We start from the raw sequence: 21,371 nt of genomic DNA, 5'->3' as shown, positions 1-21,371 counted from the left end.
AAAACCAACTTAAGAAATGAGCAGAAGACCAACAAAGCACATGAGCTGTCACTGCTGTACACACACACTAGCATGGCTGAATTTAAAAGATGGACCTATATTCCTGGGGGATCTCACACATGACATGTGGCAGTTTAGTACAGCTACTTTGAAATCAGTCAGTTTCTCATAAAGTTAGATCTGCCCTGGGTATTTAAATGAAAACCGTATTTGTGAAAAAACATGTATAAGAATGCTGACAAGATTTTTAGTCAGAATAGCAACAAAAAGAAATAGATCAGATGTCCATCAGCAGAGTTCTGTTGTATCTATGCCATTGCATACTCAGCAGTCAAGGGGACATTGAAATGACTCGTGTGGCCAAGAACACCTTCCTGAGCAAATGTGGCCAGACCCCCTTCCCCACAATCCTTGTATGAGTCCTTATATATGAGTCTTCACAGGAACTTCTAGGACAGGCTTGCCTATCTACTGTGGAAGAATTCTAACCTGTAGTTGTTGTGCAATTGGGGGTGTGCTTTGGTGAGGAGTGACTGTAAGGGGCATGCAGGAGACATTTTTAGGGAATGTTGAGTGACAGAACTCTGTATTTTTTTTTTTCCTTTTTAAAGATCTATTATTTTACATAAGTACACTGTAGCTGACTTCAGATGCACCAGAAGAGGGCGTCAGATCTCATTATGGGTGGTTGTGAGCCACTATGTGGTTGCAGGGATTTAAACTCAGGACCTTTGGAAGAGCAGTCAGTGCTCTTAACTGCTGAGCCATCTCACCAGCCCCAGAATTCTGTATCTTAAAATCATTTTTGACAGTACTGGGGATTGAGTCTAGGGGCTCTTGCATGCCAGGTCAGTACTACAGCTAAGCTGTTATCCTCAGCTCCAGAGCTTTGTCTTCTCCCCACACCCATCCCCCATCTCCCTGAGACCAGGTCTTACTATGTAGCCCGTGGCTGTCCTGGAGCTTACTCTGTCGACTATGCTGGCATGGAGATAAATCTGCTTCCGCCTCCCGAGTTCTGGAATTAAGGGTGTGCACGACCACTATCCTGCCTCGTTTTTCTTTTTTCTTTTTCTTTTTTTTAGTATATAGTAGAGTTTATTTAGGGCATGGGGAGGGGAGTTAAGAAGTTAGGAGGGCAGTAGAGGCAGAGAAAGGCAGAGAGAAGGAGAGAGTAGAGAAGTAGAGGCCAGCCATGAGCACATGAAGAGAGGGGAAGGGGATAGGGAGAGAGGGAGCAAGGGGCAAGAGGCACCGGAGAGAAGCCTCCTCGTCTCCACCTTTAATAGTGCTTACTCACGCACTGTGTGTCACAGCCTCTAGACGTCAGAGGGACACTTTTTCGAGAATGATGGCATTTCTTTCCTGTCATATGGTTTGCAAGCTTGGTATTTAGGTTTGATGCCAAGTGCTTTTAACTGCTGAGTCATTTTGGCCAACTCTGAGCTTATATCTTGACAAGGATATTTGTGAAGCACCCTCTGGATACCTGAGCTTCTTTGTTTTTCTCCTACCTCCACTAGCAGTGTGGGAAGGTTCTGGTTGCTCCATATCGCCATTAACATTTGTTGTGATTAGCTTTCTCTGTTTTGTAAGACAGAGTCCTGCTGTGCTGCTCAGGCTGGCCTTGCTTCACTCAAATGGCCATCATGTTTTGAACTCCTGGGGCTGTAGGCTCTTGTGACTGAGTTTCATTGTCACCTGACTTTGTTCTTAGCTGTTCTAGAAGCTGGAAAGCAGCATCTCATGTGGTCCCGACTGCATTTCTCTAAGGGCTAATGATGTAGTATTACTATTTTTTAAAAATTTCATATGCTTTTGGCCATTTTTGCATTTCCCTTGGAGAAATTTATAACCAGATTCTTTGTTTATTTTGGAATTGTTTTAAGAGTTCTTTGAATAGTCTAGGAGCAAATGTTTTATCAAATATATGATTAAAAAAACAGTCGTGTTCCAGAGGTCTTGTTGTACTTTCTAATTGGTGACCTTTATAGCATAGTATCCTTGGAGGCTTTTAATTTAGAAAAAAAGTCTGACTTTTTCTTCTATTATTTATTTATCTGATTCTTGTCTTAGATATTATTTTTCATCTTAGATATTATTTTTGTTTTCTACTTTTAAGTAATTTAGGTTTTATTTTTATTTGTCATTTATGGGAAAAGTAGCTAAGTAATTAAAAGTGTCATTACATTTGTTTTTTTTTTTTTTTTTTTCGGTTTTTCAAGACAGGGTTTCTCTGTATAGCCCTGGCTGACCTGGAACTCACTTTGTAGACCAGGCTGGCCTCGAACTCAGAAATCCGCCTGCCTCTGCCTCCCGAGTGCTGGGATTAAAGGTATGCGCCACCATGCCCGGCTGTGTCATTACATTTGAGACCATAATATATCGATGACTTTTTATTAACATCAAATAAAATCACACTTGACTAAAAATTTCAATCATAGTATAAAATAAATAGAAAATGATATGTGTTAATTTAATTAACTATCATAATGAAAAATAAAATCAATGATATTGATTTTAAGGCATTTTATTCAGAATAATTCCCTTCTTCTCCAACACTTACTCCATTAATTTGGTACCACTGACATTTCCCTTTACCATTTATCTTCAGACAGCAGGAAAATGACTGAGATAAGAAAGTTGATTGCCACCTGGAAGAGGAGGGCCTTTCATGGCAAAGACTTGGGATAAATGGCGCCCTGTGATTATATATGTCTGTATGGTGTCACTTGAGGTCCTGGGAAGGCGTTCGCTTTAGGAGAAGAGGCACAGCAGATGCATTTGATTCTGGTTGAGTGGACGCACAGGGAAGGCAAGTCCTCTAGACTCAGATCACTGGTTTTTTTTTTTCTGTTTGATAGAACGGGAGTTCACCAAAATGCAATTCAAAAGAAAGGTTTCTTTGTTTAAAAAGAAGTCAGCTGAAATCTGACTTCTTCAGAGTCTTGAATCGTGAAAACTTTTGGAAGCTGATGGAGAGCATCCCTATTTCCTCACCAAGGTGCTTGCTTAGCATTGCTTTGTGAGTCAGCTGTGGTCCATGGATTTGGCTGCAGCTGCGGCTGCGGCTGCGGCTGCCACCTCCTCCTCCTCTTCCTCCTTCTCCTCCGCCTTCTCTTCTTCTTTCCCCTCCTCTTTCTTTTTTGTAGCCTGGCTTGTCACTGGTAGTCACTGTGTCACCTAGATTGGGACCTTAATCATAAGGCAGTCATCTTGTTTTGGTTTTTGGGGTTACAGGTATGATCCACCACACACAGCAAGATTGCCTATAGGACTTTAGACTTGTGGTCAGATCCAGTCAAGTATGAAGGTTAATTTCATCATGTTTTTCTCCCTCAGGTCCAGAGTAAGTGTTTTGTATTTTCTTTGTTCAAAGCTTTAATACCATGTCTGTTTATTTCACAGGTTGTAAACTCCAGTTAAATCCAACTCTAACAGACGAAACATCATCAGAACTTGATTGAGGATGGATTCTGAGAACAAACATGAAAATGATGAGGATGAAAGTGTCAAGGGAGCAAAAGATCCGAGGAGGGCTTCATCCCGTGATGACAGTTTTGGGCCTGTATCTGATGACATGGCAAGTGCCACTGAGAATGTTACGAGCAAAAGAGGTTTTTCCGAGTCGTCCAACTCAGACGGCATTGCTGCGGAGGAATACAGATGTGACCGTGCTTCCAAGCGACTGAGAACGGAGGCAGTGGAGCCTGAGACAAGAGAGCAGGGTGCCTGTGGGTTGGGCACTGTGGAAGCTAATGTCCATTTGGCTGAAATGGGAAAGGAGGCCTTTCCAGCAAACTGCTCAGAAGGAGGCAGCGCTCTTCGCAGTGTTTTCTCCCCGTCCTGTGATTTTAGCACATCTAATATTCTTCCTCTGAAAGTAGACGAAGTGAGAAAGCCTGCTCAGGAAATGGTTTCCCTTGTTCCTGACAGACACAGTCCTTTCCCTCCAGAGGAAACGAGCATGAGTTGTAGCTTTGGAAGTGTAGAGACAGGACTCAGGTGCGGCGTGTGTGGCTGTTCATTTTCCTCTTGCTCTGCTTTGGAAAAGCATGTGGAATGTCATGTGGAAGAGGGGAAGGAACGGACCTGCTGCCACTGTAGCCACAGAGCAGAGAGCAGCTCATCTCCTCATGAGCATGTCAGACATACTCATGGGCCGCAGAAAGTCTTTTCCTGTGATCTCTGTGGCTTCCAATGTGCAGAAGAAAACCTGTTGAGTGCACATTATCTTGGCAAAACACACCTCCGTCGTCAGAACCTTGCTGCTCGTGGAGGATTCGTACAGATCTTAACAAAACAATCTTTTCCTAAAAAAGCCTGTGTCATGGGAACAAAAAATGTTAGAACAAAACCAAGAGCTTCTAAACCAATAGCAAAGAATGGGGATTCAAGAGTAGCACCGAGTATTGGGAATAAGTTTAAAGACTGCAGAGGAACCCCTTCTGAAGACAGTGCTGGTAGTAGTGAGCTCCTTGTTGAAATGGTGCCATCTAGGAAAATCTCATCAGGCAAAGCACATGTAGTTGAGGAAAATGTTAGTTTTGATGTAGCTCAAAATCCTGAAAAGCAGAACAAACAGCTAGGGGGCTTAGTAAGCTCAGAGGGTCTTTTAAATAAACCAGAATGCACTAAAAATGCCCTACAGATGGCGCATGTCAGTATCAGTACCACCTCAAGGCCAAGATCTGAGCGAAACCTCCTAGTGTTGGGAAATAGCTTTCGCAGACGAAGTGGTACTTTTACTTTAAAGGGCCAGGCAAAGAAAAGGTTTAATCTTCTAGGAATTAATAAAAGGGGCACAAACGAAACCCAGAGGATGTATATGAAACACTTTAGAGCACAGATGAAAACAAACACACAGCCAGTGCTGGAACAGGTACAGATGAGCAAAGATGTTCAAAGTCTGTGTGTGACTACCTCAGACAACCCGGAAGTGATGCAGGACAAGACAGCCTTCTGTCTTTCAGGCTCCACACGGCTGGGCTCCCTGTCAGGAAAGCCAGCTGACCACCAGCTCTCTGTGCAGTGCACCTGTACAGAGTGTGGCCAGATAGCTGCAAACAAGACAGACTTTGAAATTCATGTTAAACAGTGCCATGGAAGAGAGAAGCAGTTTCACTGTCAGACTTGTGACTTTTCTAGTCCGTCAAGGAGAGACTTGGAAGAGCACGTGCACAGTAATCAGCATCAGCAGATGACACCTGTCCTCAGCTGTCAGTGTTGCTCCTTTATTTCCTTGAATGAAACAGGTCTTAGAGACCATATGAAGGAGAAGCATGGCATGGGCTTTTTCTGCACCCCTTGTAATCTGTTCTTGTCTGAGAAAGATGTGGAAGAACACAGAGCAACCGAGTCACATAATAGTTTAGTGGTTCAACCAAAGACTGCTTCATTAGTGAGTAGTGATTCTGTTCTACCTTTAAGTACTGTAGAATCAGAAAACATGGCAGATTCTAGAGAAGACTCAGGGAAGGCAGCTCAGGAAGAACCTGCTGAGGCCAGGGCAAGCCATGGAACTGAAGCACGGCATTCAAGTAAGCCTCAGTTTCAGTGTAAGAAGTGTTTTTATAAAACGAGGTCTTCCACTGTTCTCACGAGACACATAAAGCTTCGACATGGACAGGACTATCATTTTCTCTGTAAAGCATGCAATCTTTATTCTTTGAGCAAAGAAGGAATGGAGAAGCACATTAAAAGAAGCAAACATCTTGAAAATGCTAAGAAAAACAATATTGGTTTAAGTTTTGAAGAGTGCATTGAAAGAGTATGTATAGGTGCAAATGATAAAAAAGAAGAGCCCAGTGTTTCTGGAAGTGGAAGGCCCGAAGGCCAGGTTGGTGTGCGATCACAGGAGCATTCCCAACGTGAACAGAGTATGCTAACACCTAAGGAACTTCCACCGTCTGGTGTCATCACCAAAGAGGATGAATTAGGCTTAGCCACTACTCCAAAGAGAGGGAGGCCCAAAGGCAGCATTTCTCGAACTTGTTCACACTGTGGACTTTTGGCCTCTAGTATTACAAATTTGACTGTGCACATCAGGCGTAAACACAGTCACCAGTATAGTTACTTGTGCAAAGTATGTAAGTATTATACTGTAACTAAAGGAGATATGGAACGTCATTGTGCCACCAAGAAACATAAAGGACGGGTAGAAATAGAAGCAAATGGGAAACAAAGTTCAGACATAATTGTTGGCCCAGAAGGTGGTAATCTTGAAGCATGTAAGAATAGCACCTCTCTAGCAGTGACTATTTCTGACGAACAGGCTAACAAGTCAGCTAAGTCCGACACATCTACTTTAGAAAAGCCAGTAGTAGATAATGGACATGCAGGTGATGTTGAAGCTGGAAATGTATTTCATTCTGTAGATGGAGAGGTTAGCAGTCAACTCTCTGATAAAAAGGGACAGATCTCTCTCGAGACAGAAGACCTGCTACAGCTTGATGATGCATGCTCTCAGAGAGATGCTGCAGGTTCAAGTGACAATAAATGTCTACACTGTGAGTTCAGTGCTCACTCTGCTGCTTCACTAGAGCTGCATGTGAAAAGGAAGCATACCAAAGAGTTCCAGTTTTATTGCATGGCCTGTGATTACTATGCAGTGACTCGCCGAGAGATGACTAGGCATGCGGCAACAGAGAAGCATAAAATGAAAAGGCAGTCTTACCTCAGCTCTTCTAATGTGGAAGCAGGTTCTTCAGAAATATCCAGGAACATCACTATACCCGAGGAGGAGCATTCACAAAATTCTGAGGAATTTCAAATAAATCCACACCAATCATCTGGTACTCTCCAATCTAGAAATCCTGCAGATTGTTCCATTTTAGATGATAATACTAATTTGGATATGTCTAAAGTACTCTGTGCTCCTGATTCAGTGACAGTTGTGACTGAGCAAGAATCTAATTTTAGTGAAGATCATTCCTTTTGTGAGACCTTACAGCAGCCCCTTGTTAAGGACAAAAGTATGAAACCCAGGGAGATAGTGTCCCTTAACACTCCCTCTAACCTCAGCTCCCCAGGCTGTCTTCAGAGTGAAAACCTAGTGAGCTCTGCTGTGGACTGTGAGACAGCAAAGAAAAACCGTGATGTGTTGGATGATGTTGGTGATACAAGTACTCCCTGTGAAGATGAGGGAGGCAGTATGGATGATAGTGAAGGAAAAAATCTTGACAAGACCCCCTGTCCTGGAGACCCAGATGGGGGCCATTCTGCTGAATCCACTTCCTCTGTGGTAATGAAAATACCAAGAGAACAACTGGACCTGGATGGCGGGGGCCAGAACAAGGTTGGATGTGAACAGACTTCCGAAGATTTAAAAGATGTGCAAGCGAATCCTATTCTTGAGAATAAGGAAATTCTGATAAATTCACAACAAGAAGCTGAAGTCATTTTGGAAGAGGATGCCCCAACCTCTAATGGCACAGCTGGCAGTAATGATGTTTATGAAACTATAATAAGTATTGATGACAAAGGGCAAACGATGTACAGTTTTGGCAGGTTTGATTCGTCCATAATTAGAATAAAAACTGAAGATGGTGAATTGGTAGAACAGCCAGAAGAGGGTCTGATGGCGACAGGAGGGAGAGTTAGTGAGTTGCCCCTGAAAGACTGTGCTCAGGGGTTGAAGAAGAAGAAAGCTGAAGGTAGTTCTTTTGGTGAGTCCACACGAATCCGGTGTGATGATTGTGGTTTCTTAGCAGATGGACTGAGTGGCCTGAATGTTCATATAGCCATGAAGCATCCTACAAAAGAGAAGCACTTTCATTGTTTACTATGTGGAAAATCCTTCTATACCGAGAGCAACCTTCACCAGCATTTGGCTAGTGCTGGTCATATGAGAAATGAACAGGCCAGTGTAGAAGAGCTTCCAGAAGGAGGGGCCACCTTCAAATGTGTCAAGTGCACAGAGCCCTTTGATTCGGAACAGAATTTATTTCTGCATATTAAAGGGCAGCATGAGGAGTTGCTTCGGGAGGTAAACAAGTACATAGTGGAGGACACCGAGCAGATCAATCGGGAGAGAGAGGAGAACCAGGGCAACGTCTGCAAGTATTGTGGGAAGATGTGTCGGAGTAGCAACTCCATGGCCTTTCTGGCTCACATTCGGACTCACACAGGTATGTAAGCCGCGCAGCAAGCCCCTGGTGTCCTAGGACGTGCAAAAAGAATAATGAAGTTGGGACTTTGGGTCCAACCAAGTGTGAGCTCTACTTGGATTTGCTTGTGGGCTTCCACCTGATTCACATTTGTTTGTGTGATGCTCCACTTGTATCTGAGAAGTGTTGACACTTGATGCTTCCAAAGGTAATTCAGCTGTAACAGTTCTAAAGGCAGACTAGTGGACACATTTCTTTTACTTCTGTCAAAAAGCACTGTTTCATACCTTTGTAAAACTCCCATGTTTTATGGCTTTTCATTTGTCCTAATTATTTGGTTTTCCAAATTATATATTAAATGACACTTTGTGGTTTCAGAGAGCATATTAAGGAGCTTTTAGCCTTTAATAAAATTCTTTTGTTTTAAGACATGCCTGAAATTTTTTTAAGTTTTATTTTTAATGTGTTTTGCTTGCATGTATGTGTACCACTTGCATGCAGTACCCACGGAAGCCAGAAGAGGGCATTGGATCCCCTGGGAATCTAACCTTGGTTCTCCTGTGGAAGAGAAACCAGGGTTTTAAACTGCTGAGCCATCTCTCCTGCCCCTTAATAAAATTCTTAAGATATTAGTAATTTAAACATATTTATTAACATATAGTTTATATCTACAAGTTTGACTCGGCAGTAAGATTCTACTTTCAAAGATCAGAATTTGTGAACATGGCTTTCTCAGTATGTTTTGGAATTTGGCTTTCATTGAGGAAATACCTGATTTAGGGTCTGTACTTGGATACATTGAACATTCCATGGTAATGTTTAGTTTGGGGATAAATTTTTAAAAAATATATATATTTGGTGAAAAATGCATAAGCTACTGTTCTAAATTTATGTAAAAATTCAGTGCAGTGTTTCTATAAACCTGCCATACATTCTTTATTTTAAATAGACAGCTTTTCTAAATCATTGTGCTCTGCTTAGACAAGTTCTGTCTACATGGTTGAATTTATGAGTGGATTTGAATAATAAATTCACATTTCAAAGAACATATTTTCATTAAAACTGTAAGGTTTATTTTACTGTACTTTTAAATAATGGCATATTATTAAATCTATACTTTAAATTCCTGCAGTTTTTGAAACTGGTTACCAGGAGAAAGATACAGAGCATTATCAGTAATTGATGATTATTAAAGATAGATCAAGATTTTTCCTTGAAGGAAGTAACAGGGAAAGGCAGGTAGGATTAGTTGAGGTAAATACAGACATCTTAGTCCTCGTGTGGGCCTGAGCTCCACTAGTCGCAGGCCGCAGGGCCATCACTGGAGGGTGTTTGAGTGCTTACTGGTTTGCACGGTCAGACCCTCTGTTGTTGCTTCTCACACTCTGACCTGACGTGATCTTAGGTACCAGGCTGTTCTTATGCATAGAAAATGTCTGTTTTCTTCACATACCCTCCTAAGTCAGATAAAGCTGGATAAAACTGAGAGGAGGATGCTAATGCAGCTCTTTTTAGAATTCTTTATGCAACTGTCCGGTCAAGACATGTTGCTTATAATTGATGTGTCCATTACTTGAATTCTCTTGTAATTATAGTCAATAAGTCTTGTAAATGTGTTAAAGCTCACTAAAAGCATACAAATTCAAGAATAGAGTAAGGCTAATAATTTAAAATAATCAATGTAGGCATTTCAGCACTTAATTTCCCTTGTGTGTTGATAGCTGATCATTCTTAATCCATTAAGATTTATTTAGTCGTTTACAATGCAAAATAGGTTTGCACTGGTCACTTGTGCCATTTGAAAATGTCTACCAGGTTAAGTGCAGAATGTAGTCCATTAGTCTTCCTTGACTATATGTATTAATTGCATTTAAAATCAAGTTAATGTGGATGTGAAAGTGAGGTAACTATCAATATGTGACAGAGTAACCCTACTTATATAAGTTACATCATTGATTGTAACATTTAGGAAAAGTTAGCATGCCTTTTTTCCTAATATCTTCTGTTGGTCTTATCAGCAAGTACATTTTCGCAGGCTCGGAAGCACTGCAGAGCACATCCTTCCTGAGTCACCTTTTTGGGGGAAGTTGGTCTTCAGATTTAATTTCATGCTGTTCTCCCCCACCCCCACCCCCAGGACATCTTAAAGTGGACAACTCTCTAGTGCTTTGCTTTTATCTATGAAAGATCGAGTAATTACAGGGCCGCTAGTCCTGCTTAGCTGGAAATGGCTCACTCTTCCAACCCGGTTCCAAATTTGAAATTTGCTATATGTTTTATGAAACCTGGTCTAATTATTGTTAGTGTGATAGAAGCAGCACTCTTAAGAAATAAGTTTTTGTAGACCAGGCTGGCCTCGAACTCAGAAATCCGCCTGCCTCTGCCTCCCGAGTGCTGGGATTAAAGGCCTGCGCCAGGTGAGTTCCAGGACAGCCAGGGCTATACAGAGAAACCCTGTCTCGAAAAACAAAACAAAACAACAACAACAACAACAAAAAAGGTTTTATTATCAAGAACTGTAGGCAGAAAGCATATTGCTTCCTGTGCATTCGTGCTATGAAGCACTCGGCCTGATTATCTTGCAGTTCAGGAACTCATGGAGCAGGTGTCCTCTCTTGTGCAGTATTCTGTGTTTTATGTCACAGCACATGGAAAATACACTTAAGCCTCAAGATATCAGGAAGGCCTTCTGTTTGTGTTCTTGGTATTTTGGTCCCTTATGCCCTTTGGAAAATGTTTGTATGTGGGTACCTATGGTGGTGTGTGCAAATTCACTGAAAACTCTTAGTGCTGGGTGTCTGTTACTCAGTATGTAATGGTTTAGAAACTACAGAGTTCACCACGTTAACTTGCAGACTGAGCCCAGTGAGTGGAAAGGGACAGACTTCATTCCCTACTTACTCTGCACACACTTCACTCAAAGTTGGTGTGAGTGTAATTGTTGGATGGGTGTGAATGATTGACTGAAAGAACGAATGAAGGAGATGTTCAAAATGCTTAGGGAGAACTGGGGTCTATACTACAGTCAGCGAGCATTGCATGGTCTGCATGAAAGACAGGCATCTGCATTACTTCTCCCTCTAAGACCTGCAGGCTCCTGTCCTTCCTTCTGAGTTTGAACGCCACATGTGTGTGTGCACGTAGCAGTGAGAATTCAGCAGAAGTGTGGCCTGTAGGTCTGAGTGCAGAGTGACGTTTCAAGTCCTTGGATTTGTTTAGTAAATAATCAAGCACCAGAAATTTAACGCCTCCATAAAAATCCTATAGTCCAGATTAAAATAAAAAAAAATCTTCTGAGGGTAATGCTGCTCCAAGGGATAGAATTACTTAAGATAATCCTGAATGTTTCTAATACTCAGATACACCTGAGAGAAAGGCAAATTTAGAAATATGTGATTTTATAGGTTTTGTGATTTAAACATGTGTAGACTCATAATGTGTATCATATGGCCAGTGTAAGGATGAAATGCTATCTTTAAGGAAGTAAAAAGAAAGACTTCCTTTTCTCACAGAGAAGCCTTGGCTCAGCTGGTCCTTGAATGTTGATGGCATAGGAAGGACACTTTAGACAGCCAGTTAGGATCACGACTGTCAGCTGTGAGGTCTCCCTGACTTAAGGAAGGACCTCCTCAGAGCTGTGCACAGCAGATTAAAAGCACAGGTGTTTCTGTGCCCCTTGTTGTGACATGAGTGCCACCTGAGCAGGCCTAGTCAGAATTTGGGGGCTGTCAGATCCACCATGTGTTTATTTCTGCATCTCCAAGTCATCTTGCAGATAAATGTTTGATCCTTTTTGTTTCAGGTCTTGATACTATTGTTTATTAATAGTTTCCAAGTTGTCCTTGGAAAAGCACCACAGCAGAAACCACAGGCTGATAGATTCTTATGTTTCCAAAATCCCATTCTGGGATTCTGTCTCTCACATGTTTCAGAGTGCTCATAGGCTTAATTTTATCTGGATCATTTAAATAAATTATAAAAAATTGTTTCCAAAATATTATGCTTGTTGAATGAATGTTACTGCTGTAAGCTAGAATCCCAACCTGCTCTTGCTATTCAGACATCTAAGTCTTACTAGATAGAGCCATTCGGGTGTTGTATGTATTTTACACCTCCTTCCAACCATAGAAGTGAAGCACTGTGAACTCGGCTTCACTGTTGTTGAACAGGGAAGTGCTCAGCCTTGTCTGCTATGCAGTGCTGTTGAGCTTTTTCTTAAATTTATGGTAGAAGGTTAAAAGGAAATGCTTCATGTTTTTGATCACCTTTAAGAACTAAATTCAAACTTAAGAATTGAAATTTTTTCTTGAGTGTTTTAGTTCAAGCTTATTTTTTTTTTCCAGGACTCCACAAAAGTTCATTGATCAAATATTGAGACTTTTTTTATTTGTACTCTGTAGCTTTTGAAATTTACATGTTTCATACTCTTACTATATTGGAAGAGTTAATTCCCAAATTACATACTAATCATGATAAAGAAACATTGTAATGGTTTTAAGCTGTGGTCTTTATTATTTTGATTTCTTTCAAGATGTAGTCTTGGAAAACTAGAAGACAGTCTGTACATATGGTTTTAGGAGATTGTTATTTCTCATTACTGTGGGACTTTCCAATTACTCACAGTGGTGCTGGCAACTCTGAAAGGGGCTACGTTTTGTTTTGGAGTATGGTTTAATCTCACTCTTCTCTAATTAATTAATTAATTAAAACATGTTGTTGTTGTTGTTACTGCTGCTCTTGTGTTGAAGCATTTGTTAGTGAACTGAGTAACTGAGATGTTGACCCTTGTGGTTTGTGAAGCACCACAGACTGTGACACGGTGACAAGAGCAAGGCAGTTATGTCCTGTGTCTCGTGTCTGGCGACTCATTGAGTTCAGGGACAGAAGGTTTGTACTACTGTTTTTATGCGTGTGAATTCAAAGCTGGAGAAATCGGAGGCAAGTTGATGGGCACTGAGCACTATCCTCAGAGCTACACTGTACACACCAGTGATTTTGTTTGTATTTGTGCTTTTAAAATGTTTCTTCCATTAGTACAAAGAATACTTCAAGAAATATTTTTATCAGTTGTATGAAAAATATTTAACATCTCATTCAAGCTGTCTATGGCATTTAACTTTGACTTTACATCTTAGAAATATAATTGAGAATTGGGAAGATTCATTAAAACATTAAAACTATGGGTGAGATAATTATGGGAATAAGAAAGTTACAGATGAATGCATGTGTTCCACTTTGGGGACAGCAGTTCTTACCTAGATTGAAGGTAGTATTACTTAACATTTAGCTTGCTTTCCACAGTTAAAAGTCTTATCAGTAATGTGTGACTCAAGTCTAAAACCTTATTTTATGTTAAATTTACTCAGGATCAAAACCATTCAAGTGCAAGATATGCCATTTTGCAACAGCTCAGCTTGGAGATGCCAGAAACCATGTGAAAAGGCACCTTGGGATGAGGGAGTACAAGTGTCACGTCTGTGGGTGAGTAAATAAGGCACCTCTGCTGTGTGAGCCAGGAGCCCTGTGCGGGATAGCTATTGTTTGAGAATTCAAAACTGATATGAGTAAGAGTGGCGAAAATTATGCGTGCGTATCCTCCTTTCCTTTGTTATGGTAAATTCCTTAAATACAGTTATGACATTCTTCTCCCACTTCTAATCCTGTGCTGAAGATGAGCAATTTTATGGGCTACAAGGTCAATTTGAACCTGTAATCTGTAAATTGACTAAATTATAGGATGTTCATTCACATTGCCAGAGAGAACTATAAATTCCATTTAAAGACAAAAAATTCCCCCAGATAATATAGCTTTAGGAGTGCATATGTATGTTTCTTTTCCTTCTGCTATACTGCCTTAATTTTAATCACATTAATGATTCTTTGGTTCCATTGGACATATTCTACAAGGAAAAACAAAAGATTTAGTTTCAGATGCCTGGCTACTGAAAAGCAGTGTATCATGCTTTTTTACAGTGTATCATGTATTTTTGTGTCGTGTGATTTCAGAACTACTTTCCCTTTTTAGCTCATGATTCTTTGTGGAGTCATTCCCAATGTTTAATTGTCATTCAGATATGTTACATTTAATAGAAAGCACTGAGCTACTTTAATGCAAAACTCATTAATTTAGCAGAAATGTTTAAAAGGTTTTAAAATGCTGTGACATATATGGTGTATCACAGGACATTCAGAGGTGGATTTTAATACTCTCCTTCTTATTAAAATATATCTTAATGTTATTATGCTAGAGAAATTAGCTAATAAGTACATCATATAAAATACTTTATGTGAAACTTAAGAAATCTGAAACTTATGGATCCAATATTATGCTTATGTAGATGGCTCTTCAGGTTTACATGAACACGGAAACAGCCTTCAAGTCAGGACCAGTTCTTTTTATTGGACAATACATTTTCCCAGAATACAATTTCACTTTTTGATCCTTAAGACAGTTTTATAAATAACTTTGCAAGCAGTTTTATCAACCATGGTCTGTGATTTATTCAATGGCCAAATTGATGGTTCAGTGACTTGCAGCTAAAGTCAATGAAGATGGACCTTTGCCCTGGAGCCACTCCTGATCAGTTGGAGAATGAGTTTTGTTACTACCGAGTTTAGCTGCTGGGGTCAAGTCCCAAATGGTCCGTTTTAATTTCTATAGGTCTCGTAATTTTAAAAGATATCTCACTTACTGTTGTTAGTCTCTGAGTTATAGAAGATGATCATGACTCCAGTAAAGATGTGCCATTAGGAAGCAGGAAGCAGTTTCTTTCCCATTTGTGAGAAATAGGTAAAAAAAAAATTGTTTTGCATATTAGGTTTGTTGAGATCTATCTTTTATCCATTTTTTAAATTTAGGGTAATAATATTGGAAAGAGAAAAAGAAACTTTTACAGAGAATCATACTTTACACGCATAGTATCAGAAACAGTTTATAATTAATCAGGTTTAAATGTATAATTTGGAGAATGCACCTTTCCTTAGCTGATTGCTTACTGTACACAGATGACACACACTAGTAGTTCATATACATGATCACCAAGATAATAGAATGTAAGTAAATATGAGTGCATCGAATCTTATGTTTGCAATGGACAGCTTCATTGTAGTGTGTGTGTGTCTGTGTGTGAAGGGTGATAAAGCATACTAGATTTTAGTATTTAACTTTTAGACTTAGAGTTAGGCTTTAAATTTCACCTCCTATATAATTATAATTCTCTTTCTTTCTAAAAATAAGTCCAGTCTAAAAGTCACACATAGTAATTTAGTAGGGCCTAGAGCCTTACAGTAAAGCCAGAAGCTCTGAAGAAGGTCAGAGAGCTGAGGAGGATTGATCAGTGAGGTTGATAGAGCAGGAATGAACCAGGCAGTTTGATTTTCATGAAGTGGTGTCTTTGGCTGTTTACGTTTCATGTGTTAGGTGCAGGAGAGTAACAAAAGTTAAAATAGAAAACAAAACAAGAAGCAGGGACTGGCTCTTGCTCCTGACACTGGAGAGCGCTGGTACATTAACACTGCTGACAGTGTCAATTCATTACCACTGATGGCTAAATAATCTCACAAATGCTCAGTGGACCCATTAGTTCCTGAACATAAGCAGGCTATGCTGCATTTCTTCATTAGCTTTAATTGCTATAAATTTTACCTTTTACAGAATCATGCTTTAAAAGGTGAGGTGATCTTTCAGGAACATTACTTCTGTAATTTTGTCACAAACAGAAGGTCCTGTACTATGTTTTCTTTTCTCCAGTAGTTAATATCTTAGTCTCAGTCTTCTGAAATTTCATTAATGACCTCTTCTTTATTTAGTTATAAGTAGTTATTTCTCAAATAGACCTGGTTGAATAATGTATAAAGCAGTGAGGTGGGAACATTTTTTAATTAACTGTTATAAAACTGGACTTCTTTTTGCTGTAACCTCATAGTTTTCTTATGGTGAAATTTAAGGAAATGGTATTATATTCTATTGGATAACTTCAGTATTAATGTAGCAGGTTGCTTGTAAGTATTTGGCTGCTTTTTCTTGTCTTTGTGTAGGAAAATTGTAGGTCCATGTGAACTATGTGTCTTAGGGTTTCCATTAAGACGTCATTGTATTATTCTGAATTGTCAACTCACACATAAAAATTGCCTTTCAAATTGTTTCATCTGGACTTATGTTGCTTTTAGTTTTCTGAATCTTAAAGATCAAGAATTTGAAGGTTGTCTCTTCCTTATCCTCTCCTGGCAGATGTTGGCCATGGTACAGCAGGGTTTAAATTACCTTGACAGCAGAAGCTGACTGAGTTGAAAGCCTGGTTTCCATTGTCTGGCTCTGACTTAGGACTAACGTTCTCTATGGGCAAGGTTTATCTTTTCATGTTAGGAACACATTACTGCACATTTCATGTTTTAAGGAGCAGATAATGAATAAAATCAATAAAGTTGTTCCAGGAGAGCAGAGTTTTATTTGTTGACTTGCAAACTGCTGCTTTGAAAATTATTATTTAAAAAATGTTTGTGTATTTTATGCATATGAGTGTAGGCAGAGCATTCTTGGTCCCTAGTGCCTGTGAGGTTAGAGGATGCTTCAGATTTTCTGGAGTTGGAGTTATAGATGATTGTAAACCATCGTGTGGGAAATTGGAATTAAACTCAGGTCCTCTGAAAGAAAAACATGTATTCTTAACCTCAAGGCCATCTCTCTAGCCTCCATTTTAAAAATTATTTATTATTTTATGTGTATGTGTGTGTGTCTGCATGTATGTATGTGGATGTCATGCATGCCTGTTGCCTGTGGAGGCCAGAAGGCGGTGTTGGATACTCTGGAGGCACAGATGCTCACGGGCCTCCATGTTGGTTCTGGGGATCACACCCAGGTCCTTTGCAAGAGCAGCCAGTGCTCTCTATCCTCGGAACCATATCTCTAGTTCTAGTAGATCTTCTGTATAGCATTTTCCTTACATCTAAGTAGGATGAGGGGAAGAGTTTTATGAGTGCAATGATATTTATATCCAGGTCTTTAATGTATAGTCAACGTGAAAGTCTGCTGCCAGTGTGATAGTGCTTAGTGGGGGCAAAGGTAAACCAACATCGCCCCGGGCAAAATCGAATAGTTTTATTTAACTACAGTTTGGCTTAAAAATAGACCAGACACATCTTTTTATTAAAGTCATGATCCTCTGTCTTTACTTATGTTAGGTGTCAAGAATATGAAAACTCTCAAGCCCCAAAAGTCATTCTACATGTTTTGCTAGTTTTTTAAAAAAAATTCTGGCTGTGGGATTTGGGATGCAGCTTAGGGGTAGACCTCTTGTCTAACATGACAAGGCCCAGGGTCAGTTTCACACCGCACATGTTAATACGCCCATGTGCGTTGGGTTCTGAATGCTAGCATTTGTCCACGGTTTGGTGTAAATGCTGCATTTGACACTCGTCTCGTTTGATGATTGTGCTGGCTCCTACTCTTTAGCTGGTGTTTGCTCTCCCTGTGCACAGACGGGGAGCGCAGTTACAAGTATCGATGCAGGGATCCACTTCTGCCCCCGGCCCTCCTGCCTTATGGCTGCTCCTCTCCTAATTACCCCTTTCTGTTCATTTTCTTTCTGTTCCGGGTTGTTTGTGTCTGTTTCCATTACTATGATTTTTATTCATTGTTTTTCATCTAGGTTGTTTTCTGTAGCATATAATAGCATAACATCTACTTCCATTAGCCACATGTATTCCATTTTTGTCAAAATTTACGTTCTGATAAAAGACTGCTTATCCAGTCTTGCTTTCATATTCTGGTATTCAAACCCTGCCTCATTGCCTCATTTTATTCTCCCTGTGGGTAAGTGTTACTGTAAATGATATTAGCCCCTCCCCCTCCCCTCTCCCTTCCCCTTCCTCTCTGTTCTTCATCTGGTGATAATTTATTGTACTTACATGTGGTTGACCATCTCTATGTAATAGGGAAAAACATGCCTAAAACTTGTGCTGGGGTAAAATAGATCAAGATAGGTTATTGTTATATTTCAATACTAATTACCTTAGAACAATTGTAGAAAACTTACAGTAGATGCCTACATTTTTTTATGTCATTTTTCAGAAGCATAAACCCAGTATCTGTGAATTAGGGACTATGTTACTTAGTGGTCGATTTTCTTGGTGTTGAGTCTTGATATACACACATGCACACACACACACACACACATATGTGTGTGTGTGTGTGTGTGCATGTGTGTCTGTGTGTGTCTGTGTGTGTGTATGGAGTTAAATAGTTGAATAGGTCTTAGCTAATCAGGAGAGAATAAGAACATTTTTCAAATATTTCACTCAGTTTATGAGAAGATTCCACAAAAAATTTAAATTGTACATTAGTATGCTTTAGGAAATGTTTATTCCTAGTTGATTTAGAAAACCTTAAATAGAAAGTTTCTAATGCAGTTAACTCTGTGTGTGTGTGTGTGTGTGTGTGTGTGTGTGTGTGTGTGTGATTACCTAGTTTTTGTGCATTAGAGGGATCTCTATGTAGATGATTATAATGTCACTTTCTGACCTTTGCAGCTTGAATAATTGTAAATCATTGCTTCATAACGTGTCAGAGAATGTCTGTACTAGGCAATTAAATGGCAGAATATAATAGACCAAATTATTGCCTGTCATGTTTTCAACAACACAGTTAGTATTTGAGTTACACTTAATCATTACGTGCATTAGCAACTTCATTGGAACCCAGCTTCAGGCTGAGCATGAAATACATTACATTATTTAAACCTCTAATGGTACAAGTCATTTATTTGTGTTGAAGTGTACAACATGCAGAGTTTCATAAAGCAAGGAACACTTGAGAGCTTAATTTATCCAAATCAAAGTCTAAATGCAGATAAACACAAGTGGCAAAAATTAGTAATTTTTATAGGCTGGAAATATTTAAAAATACATGGTTGTGGGTAATTGTAGGCAGCAGGAATAAATTAAAATCACTATTTTTAGTCTGCTTTGAGAACTAAAGCTGTGTATACCTAAATCATTAAAAGTACCACAGAATTGCATTTTGAGCTGAACAATTAATCACACCCATCATATCTACAGATGTATCCAAATAAAATAAGTATCTGCTTCATCTGCTTGTTCTGCTTAGAAACAGAGAAGTTGGTTTTGTGCTGTAGCAGTGCATTTTGTCTGTAACAGGATAAACTACAGCACCTCTTGTTTTCTGTAAGAAAGATCTAACTTAACAGTAACACATCCATTACAAAGATGAATTGTTTGTATTTTCTACATAATATTTTATTGCTTTTCCTTTGACTAAGCTTTTGCCTCTACTTTGAAATTCAAAAACACCATGCAACAAATACTGTCTCTTCTGTCACTTAACCCAAAGTGAAGCATTTACCCTTCTGGTGGTAAAATTCTTTAAATACCTTTCAAATTATCAGTATTTTCTACATTATTTTATAATGCAACTCACTCTATGGTTTGAAAACGTAAACAATATTTTGTTTATAATATCCAGATAACAAGCATTTTTCTAGAACTCTCTTACTTTCCACTGAAGTGTTTGGTACTTCAGCAGAGACTTGGGGTAAGACAGCGAGGTAGAAAGAGAAGAGAGTTCCTTGCAGTGTGTCTCACAGTGGTGGAGAGCGGGCGTCACTGCCACCAGTGCACCTTTCCTTCTGTATGGTCACACGGCACTTGTCTTTTCCATGGTTCATGGACTTATTCCAAGGCCACCAAGTGTGGTTAACCTATAGAACAAAATAGAGATAAAATAAGCATTTTTACATGTTGGTTATAGTTGAAAAAATGTCAGCTTCTGTCTTTTCCCTCCAGTGAAATAGTCATGTGGCAGTGTCTCGAGTCTCTATTTTTGTCTCCTGGTTATTAAAAGTCATACTGGGGTCAAGGTGTTTAAGTGCCCCGTTGTCACAGCACCTTAGGGGGGCGGCTGGGTTTTTGCTTTTCTCACCTGTTCTGTGTCCGCTTTTCCTTAGATGCACTTCCCCTTGTTAATCTTTTCTCCGTTTCCTAAGTCTTTACTTGGCCAGTTTTCGTGATTTGCCCAGGAAGTGCTTGAGCACAGGTGTTGGAAATATAAGCAGAAGGGACACTTTGCTATCAACTGATTCTTCATTCTCCTCTCTTTTGGTAGATTCATCTGAGTTTCTTTGTGCAAGCATGGTGATAGAATTGTGTATTGGCCTTGTGCTCTCAAGCCCCATGGAGGGCAGAGACCTGAGGAGAAAACAGATTAAGGTCCAATAGCCACTATATGTGGAGCCAGGTTGAATGGGAACCTCCAACTGTTGAGGAATATAAAAAAGTCTCCCCAAAGACGCTGGCAAAGTTAGTTGAGGACTGTTCCTAAGACAGATGTTTGTGTTTCCAACCTAGTTAACTAAACAGCAAAGGTGGAGTAACTAACATGGCTTGTTAGGAATTCTGCAGAAAGTCCTCCTGTGTGTGGCTGTGGAAGGAAGGACATAGCTCACAGCTGTCTGCTGAGCACTGGCGTCTACCAGTGCTTGCTGGAGTTCAGCTTGAACTAACATCTTCCTCGAATACTCAAAACTCAGTTCATCTTGGCTAACTCAGAAATTGCTTCCACAGTAGGTAGTAGTGGATATGATTGCCACTGGTAGTGAGGCAGATGGACCAGGGCTACCTGTCCAGACAGGGGCTGTGGCACATGTATGTTGACAAGAGGTGCTATGTTCAGGAGGGGAAACTAAGTCAACACTGCCTGAAGCATGATTATAAAGCCAGGAAGACAATCGCAGGGATGGGTGTTTCTCAGAGATGTTCCATGCTCTCATGTTGACCGTTAGCTCTTTGCCTGCCTGCCAGTCTTCCCTCCCACCTCTTGCTCCCCCTCCCTCCATCACCCCCTGCTCTCCTAAAAACCTATATGATTTGACAGTTTCTGGAAGGAGAAGGAAGTGTGTCTAAATAGAGAGGTGGGAAGTAAATTACTGTTCAGAGTCCTGGGGTGTGGGAATTGGTCAAACAGTTATTTTAAGAAAATTTCACTATTTATAATTTTAATTAGGGAACCATTGATTTTTGGATAATTATAATGAGACAGATTGATATCTGTTCCATATAGCTTAGTGCAAGGTAATTACAGATAATGAGAAGACATCCGGTGATGCAGCCACATTCCCCATGTTTGCATTCAACAGGGAAGATGGGTGCTATGATTGTGTTTTCACACAGGAATGAGCTACATTCTCAGTTCAGCACAGCATGGGGCAGGAAGCTATTCCTTTTTAAAAGTATATACTATTTAATAATGTA

At 39.9% G+C, this 21,371-nt stretch overlaps 1 protein-coding gene across 1 annotated transcript in view; it reads left to right on the top strand.

The window, feature by feature from the left end:
• The window catches only part of Znf407 (zinc finger protein 407), a 378,677-nt gene that overhangs the window by 22,328 nt on the left and 334,978 nt on the right, over positions 1–21,371 (top strand). Inside the window, exons 2-3 of the mRNA XM_021150389.2 lie at positions 3,409–8,129; positions 13,475–13,589. Coding sequence (XP_021006048.1) covers positions 3,470–8,129; positions 13,475–13,589 — 4,775 coding nt within the window. The 5' untranslated portion in view covers positions 3,409–3,469. The remainder of the gene's footprint in view (positions 1–3,408; positions 8,130–13,474; positions 13,590–21,371) is intronic.

This window comes from Mus caroli, chromosome 18 (genome assembly GCF_900094665.2).
Source record: "Mus caroli chromosome 18, CAROLI_EIJ_v1.1, whole genome shotgun sequence".
Lineage (NCBI taxonomy): Eukaryota > Metazoa > Chordata > Mammalia > Rodentia > Muridae > Mus > Mus caroli.
The sequence above is the reverse complement of the archived record's forward strand: the minus strand, read 5'-3'. Positions and strand labels throughout refer to the sequence as shown.